This window comes from Phyllostomus hastatus, unplaced genomic scaffold (genome assembly GCF_019186645.2).
Source record: "Phyllostomus hastatus isolate PE091 unplaced genomic scaffold, TTU_PhHast_1.1 phas_scaffold_182, whole genome shotgun sequence".
Classification (NCBI taxonomy): domain Eukaryota; kingdom Metazoa; phylum Chordata; class Mammalia; order Chiroptera; family Phyllostomidae; genus Phyllostomus; species Phyllostomus hastatus.
Window position 1 is genome coordinate 19,472,264 of NW_025334013.1, and position 7,433 is coordinate 19,479,696.

Below are 7,433 nucleotides of genomic sequence, written 5' to 3' on the forward strand. Positions count from 1 at the left end.
CAGACCATGGGGCCACCTTGTCTCTCCCCTGCCCTGAGCCAGCCACTTCCCATCCCAGTGGTCTCCTTAGCGGACCCCACCACGGAGACCACTCCTGGAGCCATCCTGCTCCTGTGGCCATTGCCCTCTGGCTCTGGTGTGGCACCCCTGGCCACTGGGCACCACCCCAGCACCGTCTGCCTCCCAGGCCAAGTAAGGTGAGCCCTCCCCCCTGCCCCCCCCCCCGTACAGCGCCACCCCAGGAAGGTGTGAGGCCTGGAAATAGACTCCCCACACCTCCTCTGGGGCCTCACCCCTCTCCTCCGAGTCAGCAGCCCCGGGCCAGGGCCCTGGGCTTTGCCTCATCTGCCACCCAGCACCGGGTCTGAATCACACCCTCCCCCTTGCCCTCACATCCAGGGTCACCCTGCCTCACAGAGGCCCTACTGTGTGCCAGGGCCTGTCCCCCACTGTGCTCTCACACCAATCCCTCCCACCACCTGCGGGGCAATGAATTATCAGTGTTGCTCTTTGAATGAGGAGCAGTTGTCACACAGCCTGAGATTCCTGCGGGGCCCCCAAGTCTAAAGCATTTTGTCCGGAGCCCCCATGAAAGCCCAGCAATACACCAAACATTTACCGAGCGCCTCCTGAGGAGCAGCGCTCACATCCTCTCGGTTCATCTCTGAGGGGGGCGCTAGGGGCCCATTCCACAGACGGGGAAGACAGAGGCTCTGAGCGGTGAGATGGTTTCTCAAAGGTCACACACCACGGGCCGGTGGCGGCGGCAGGATTGGAACCCAAAGCTGGGAGATTTCTAGCACTCTGATTTCAGAGCTGGACTTCCAGAAGGGTAGCAGAGAGAGTGCCCCAGCTGCTAGGATGGGCTGGGTCCTGTCCCTCCCAGGGACCTCCTCTCCTCACCCGCCTCGGGGGGTCGGCGGGGGGGAGGGGAGTGGGCTGGAACACCCAGCTCCTGAGCAGGTACTTCGTGGCACTGAACACTCCCCTCCCCCAGCTCACAGCGCCGGGCCGGTGAGCGGCCCGTCTGCCCGAGAAACAGCCTCTGAGCCCCTGCCTGTGCTCTTCCCGCTGCAGAGCCTGGCTGACTGCGGGCCAAGGGGACCCGCAGGGGCAGGGTGGGCTCTGGGTGGGGGGTCCCTGACAGGCCTGGGTCCATATCGGCCTGAGGAACAGGGGCAGCACAGGTCCTGGAAGGAACCGAAAAGATTGGGCCTAGAAACCCCCGTCTCGTTCCCAGTCTGGGCCCCAGGCCTGGGGCCCCTGGGGAGCTCACTGGGGGGCCTGAGTCTCTCAAAGCGGAGAGCAGGCCCTTCCTCCCCACGCCCTCCTCCTCCTCCTGTTCCCTCGGTTGGAGCTGGGACAGATGCTGCTGCGGTCACTCTAAGGGACACTCGGGAGTCATCTCACACACATGCACCCACCGCTACCTGCACACACTTGGCCCCCTCAGGGGTACATGCCCCCAGCACCTGCACACACGCACACACGCACACACGCACGCATCCACACAGGCCCTGGGTCCCAGCACATGCCCGGCACAGAGGACTCCCCACCTGCACACTCCCCTGCAGGCGCACGCGGACATGGCCAGCGGTCACCCAGCCCAGTCTCTGGTACCATCACAATGGGTCACGCTCACACGACCAAACGCACAGGTAGGACATGGTGGCACTCGACCGTCCCTTTCACCCGTGCACACCCCACAGGTCCCGACACCCTTCACCGGGGTGGACACCCACACACACCCACACACGGTCACCCTCACGCACCCCCTCGGGTCACCTTCACACAGGTCCCCCTCCACCCCTCCCCTTCTCCGGGCCCCCAGAGCCCTCATCAAAGCGACCCTGGGAGGAACCAAATGCACACACCCTCCCCCAGGAGGGGAAACAGACCCGATGCCCTAAAAGTGGCCACTGTCTGGGCACACCCACGAGCAAAATCCACGTTTACTCCAGACCCAAGACACACCCAGCCCCGGACACGCGCCCGGCGACCCCCAGCCCGCCGTCAGGCCCTCCCCGCGCCCCTCACCCAGGGCAGGGGACCGCGGGGAGGCGGATTCCCAGAGCCACTGGGGAGGGGGCAGCGCCGGTTCCCGCCGGGCCTCTGTGGAGTGCGCCAAAAGGAAGGGGACCGAGCCCCCCTCGAAGGCGACCGGCGGCGGGGCTGGCCTTCCCCCACCGATGCCATCCCGGGGCGGGGGGTGGGGTGCGCCCACGGGAGGGGCGAGGGACGCAGTGGGGGAGGGGACCGGGGTAGGGCGAGGGGGTCCCGGCGCGCGTCACTCACCCCCGCGGCGCGCCCAGCCAGCAGCAGCAGCAGCAGCGGCGGCAGCAGCAGCCCGCGGGCCCCGGGCCCGGCCGCGGCCCCGGTCCCTGCGCCTGCCCCGCGGGCGGCCCCGGCCCGGCGCGGTGGCCCGGGCTTCATGGCGGCAGCGGCGAGCGGCGGGCGCCTTTGTTCCCGAGGCGCGGCGCGCGGGGCGGCTGCTCGGCGGCGGCGCGGCCCGGCGGCTGGACCGATGCGCGGCTCGCTCGGGGCTCCCGGCTCGGCGGCCCGGCTCCGCCTCGCGGCTCCGCGCCCACAGCCGCCGCGCCCGCAGGAAGCGTGCGCCGCCGCCGGGCCGCCCCCAGCACGGGCGGGGCGGGAGGAGGGGCGGGGCGGGGCCGAGCGCGCCCCCGGCCCGGCGATCCCCGCCCCTCGCGCCCCCTGCCCCCTGTGCGCCCACCGCCCACCGCAGCCAGCGCCCCAGCTCCCCGCCCAGAGCCCCTGCGCCGGGGTCCCCCGCGCGCCCCGCGCCCTGGCACAGGCAGTCCCCGCCGCAGTGGGGGTCAGCGGGGCCGCGAGCGGCGCTCGCCCGGCCGCTGTGCAATCTAGGACGAGGACCCCGTCTCGCTGAGCCTCGGTCTGGAGAACGGGGATCCCTCAGAACCCGTCTCCTCGGGCCGTCGTGAGGGAAGGGAAGCATCCCGTGTGGGAATGCGGGGTGCGGGGGCCTGGCTCCTCTGAGGGTCTGAGTAGACGGGTCGCATTTGTGTGACCACTAGCCGCCTCCCCACAAGCGCCCCGTTCACATGGCTCTTCCAGGGCCCACCACCCACTCTACACCCAGGTCATCCCAGACCCCTGGACACTGATGTCCCCAGGACAAGGATGGGCTGGGTGACCCCGGATCAAATGCGGCCCTCTCTGGGCCTCGGTCTCCCCTGTCCACCTGCGGGGGTGTTGATTTCTGGGCCCTGTCGCTGCATCTGCAGAGGAAGGAGGAAAAGCAGAGCAGAGCGGGAGCGGTGCTGCTTCCCCGCGAGCTGCGTGACCTCCAGCAAGCGGGCCCTACCTCTGAGACCCAGATTCCTGGGGGGGGGGGGGGGGGGATGGAGACCCCACCCCCTCTGGGGCGGGTGGTGTAAGAAGCATGCTCCTGAGGTGGTCTTTGCACCCTGCGTGATATCGCGCAGTTGTCCCCACGCCCTTACTCCCCTGCCCTGTCCACGCCCTCGCTCCCATCTGCTGTGCTGTGCACTTTACTCTTTTGCTTGAGTGACCCACCGCTAACCAGCGCAGAGCCCGGGAGGGCGGGCGTGGGCGTGGTCTGGTTTGCTGCTGTGCCCCTGGTCCTGGCACCGAGGCTGGCACTAGTGGGTGCTCCACACACATTTGTTGAGTCAATGAATGTGTTTCCCATTCACCTGAGCTCACCCCACCCAGGCGTTTGGGGAGGAGAAGGGGCGAACGTTAAGCCCCAGCTGTATACCAGGTGGGGCTGCAGGCGTGGCACGTGGGCCATCTCGTTCCCTCCCCTCAGCGACCACGGACGGAGGTGAGATCGGTATCTGCGCTCGTTGGACGGGAAACTGAGGCCCCGAGGGGGAGGTTGTTTGCCAAAGACGGCAGCCTGGACGCCTCTGCCCCCGGCCCCTGCGTCCCGCCACCCGGGGAAGGGCCTGCCGGCAGAAAATAGGAACTAAACCGAGTGGAATCTGGAACGGTTCCCCCGAGGACAACGGCACTGGAACCAGGACGAGCGTGTGGGGGGGTGCGCTCCGAGGGGCCGGCTCCGCGGCCCCAGCCACGGCCTGCGGTGGTCAGGGAGCTGGACTTGTCCCGTCGGGCCTCGGAAGGAGGCCCAGAGGGCAGGCGTGGGCTCAGCGTGAAGTGAGGCTGACCTGGAAGGTGCTCCCCGGGGGAGTGAGAGCCACATCCCCAGAGGCCATGTCAGTCCCGGCCAACGACCCTTTGGCAGAGCTCCTGGAGCGGAAGGGAGGGAACTTTCCAACTCGGAGGCTTAGAATTCCCTAGGAATTCTGTCCTGGCTGGTGTGGCTCAGCGGACTGAGCGCGGGCCTGCGAACTGAGAGGCCGCCCTTTTCATTCCCTGTCAGGGCTGGTGCCTGGGTTGCCAGCCAGATCCCCGGGTGGGGGTGTGCAAGAGGCAACCAATGTTTCTCTCCCTCTTCCTCTCCCTCCCTTCCCCTCTCTAAAAGTAAATAAATAAAATCTTTTAAAAATTCCCTAGGAATTCTGAGGTCTAGTCCGAGGTCCCATTGCTAAATCCCTTTAGGAATTCCACTCCAGGGGTGGAGAGGGGCTGATGGGGTGCAGGCTGAGGCCCAGTGTGTGGGAGCCGGCCCTAGTGGAGGTGGTAGAGCTTGGAGCCGGAGAGCTCTGGCGCAGAGTTGGGTGCCTGGGTTCGAACCCAGGCTCTGCCGGTTCTGATCTGTGTGACAGTGGAGGAGTACCATCGCCTCTCTGAGCCTCGGTTCCCCAACTGTAATATGGGGATAGTGAGCACACGGGGTTCATCCATTCACTCGTTCTCCAAGTACCAGCTGAGTGCCCGTGTGTGCCAGCTCCGTGCCAGGTGCCCTTCCCTGCCACTGTCCTGGGGGCTCAGTACCGGTGGCCGGGCTGAGGCTTCTAAAGTAAGGGACCTGGATGCAGGGATCATCACCTCCTGGTGGGGGGGGGCGAAGGGGGGCTGCCACCGGCCCAGGCAAGGGATTGGCTCTGAGGAGCTCCCAGAGGGCAGAGTCAGGGCCGGATGCCACTGGGTGCAGGAGTGTCCGCTGGCCTCCGATGGCGGTGGCCCCCCTGCAAGCTAGGGAGCCCTGTCTCGAGAGGTACGCACGGCTCAGAGGACTCGCTCGCTGTCAGGGAGGCCATTAGGACGGTCTCCACGCTCCAGGGGAGCAGGGAGCATCGTCCATCTTTCTTTAGGGGTTCCTGCCAGTCCTGAGACTTCTGGGGGCAGCCCTCACTCTTCCCTGACAGCCTGAGGAGAGGCCGTGATGTGGAACCTTCGGGCTGGGCAGGCCAGGAGCGCCACCTGCTGTTCCTCAAAGAGACTGGTCACAGCCAGAGTCCAGGCAGGTCCGGGCCCCTGAGTCTCCCTCTGCCCCTCACCCCCTCACTCTCTTCGGGGCTCACAGACGCATGTGTTCACCCGCACTCCAGCACCCAGTGCCTCCGTACGGGCACCCTCCCCGTGGCCACCTGTGCATCCGAGCCAGCGCCTCAGGGCCTCGCCTGCGGTCACCCCCCACGCAGGCATGCCCCCCTCCCGGCACAGCGACCCCCACCCGCTTGACACCTCGGGGAGCCTTCCTGCCCCAAACCCTGGACAAGCCCCATCCGTGCACGCACCACCCTGCTGTTTTTACTGTTTAATTTTTTTAAATGTGTTTGGTTTTTTAGATATGTTTAGAGAGAGGAGGGGAGAGAGAGGAAAAAAATTCATCAATGAGCTGCCTCCCATACACACCCACCCGAGGACCAAACCCACAACTTAGATACATGCCCTCACCAGGAATCGAACCCCCAAATTCCTGGTATGTAGGACAAGGCTCCAACCGGCTGAGCCGCACCAGCAAGGGCCCCACGCTGCTGCTTTTCGCCTCCACTGTCTGCCTCCCCAACGGGGGAGGCTCGGGCCCCGTGTGCAGTGCAGTAACTGCAGGACCTGAGTGCAGTGGACCCCACGCAGGCGCTGCTCTGAGAAGTGCACCCGGACGTCGCCCCGAGGGACAGTCCCAACTGAGGCACGCAGAGATCCCCTAGGAGACATGCCCACAGCCACGCAGGTGAGTGAGGGCGGAGCCCCCGACCCAGACTCTCACAGCGACTCCCTAAGGCCAGGCCGGGGAGGGGGGGGCAGTCAGGGAGCATGTGATGGTGGATTAGAGCCAGTGAGGGGTTCGCACTGTGCCCTGGGCACAGCCAACCCACAGACACCCTCGGGGGAGCCTGCAGCCCAGGCGCCCTCGACAGACATGCCCGGCAGCCACGCCCCCACCTGCCAGCGAGGCGGGCCACCGGGCTCTGACCAGGTGGGAGACCTCTGCCAGCATCTCTGAGCTCCACACCCAAGACTTTCACTTGGAGCCACGTCTCTGGGCCTGGCCCACAGCGGGTGCCCAGTGCTTGCTACCCTACTCCCCTGCCCCCAGAGGTTTGGCCCCGCAGACGGGCTCTTGGGAACTCAAGGTGGCCATGCAGCGAGAGCTGGGGTCTGCTGAGGGCTCTCTCTCTGCCAGGTGTTGCTTTGCCACTGGCCGGCAAGGCTCTCGTTCGTCCCCACCGCCATCCTGTGACTTGGAAACAACCGACTCACCTGCCTCCCAGGGCTGTTGCCCCGAGGACCCAATGGGCTGACGCCCGGGCGCCCTTTGAGCCCGGCACACGGAGAGAGCGATGCACACCTGTGCTCTTTGCTTCATCCGATTTTGCAGTGGGGGGGCTGGGACTCTGAGAAGCTGGGTGACTCGCCCCGGGTCACACTGCCTTGCTGTGCCACCCCCTGTGGGCACAGAGGGACTCTGTGGTCCTAACCGGCCCTCTGGCACGAGACCGTCACAAGCCTTGGCCCCCAGGGCCGCCCCCACAGCCGCCCTGCTCCCGCCCCCGCCTTCCCCATCACCGCATCCGGTGTCGCCCAGCATTCAGAACAGAGCCGGGAGCGCGTCTGAGAAAGTCCGAGTGACCGCCCGTCCTGAGGTCAGTGACCCCGCAACTCAGGAACGGAAGCGGGACTCCGGCAAGTGGGCTGATGCCCTGGAGCCCACGGAGGCCACAGGGGGGAGACGTGGGCTGCCCCAGGAGGCCGGGGTGGTCTGGGGGCCTCCCCGGGGCCCAAGGAGGACCAGGGCTTGGCCTCCGTCTGTGGGGAGGCCCCTGCCCATCCATGGCAGGGTCTCCCAGGGTCAAGCCTCCAGCTTGTCCCAGCCTCCCTGTGTGCGGGTCCTTTCGAAACGGGGGTGGGTGACATCCTCTGGGCATGAGCTGCCGGGCATGGGGTCAGAAGTTGGACCCAGGCCTCTCCAGGGCTTGTGAGCTGGAGGTTTGCAAAGAAGCCCCTCAGGGCAGCCAGGGGTGAGAGGGGAGGGAGGGGCCAGATGTTGTTTCAGCCGAGTGACCGTGGCACAGGGCAAGGCT

At 66.6% G+C, this 7,433-nt stretch overlaps 1 protein-coding gene across 1 annotated transcript in view; it reads right to left on the reverse strand.

The window, feature by feature from the left end:
• Window positions 1-2,556, reverse strand: part of SDC3 (syndecan 3) — a 36,289-nt gene extending 33,733 nt beyond the window's left edge. The window contains exon 1 of the mRNA XM_045859240.1: window positions 2,296-2,556. Coding sequence (XP_045715196.1) covers window positions 2,296-2,433 — 138 coding nt within the window. The 5' untranslated portion in view covers window positions 2,434-2,556. The remainder of the gene's footprint in view (window positions 1-2,295) is intronic.
• Between the last annotated feature and the right edge of the window lie 4,877 nt (window positions 2,557-7,433).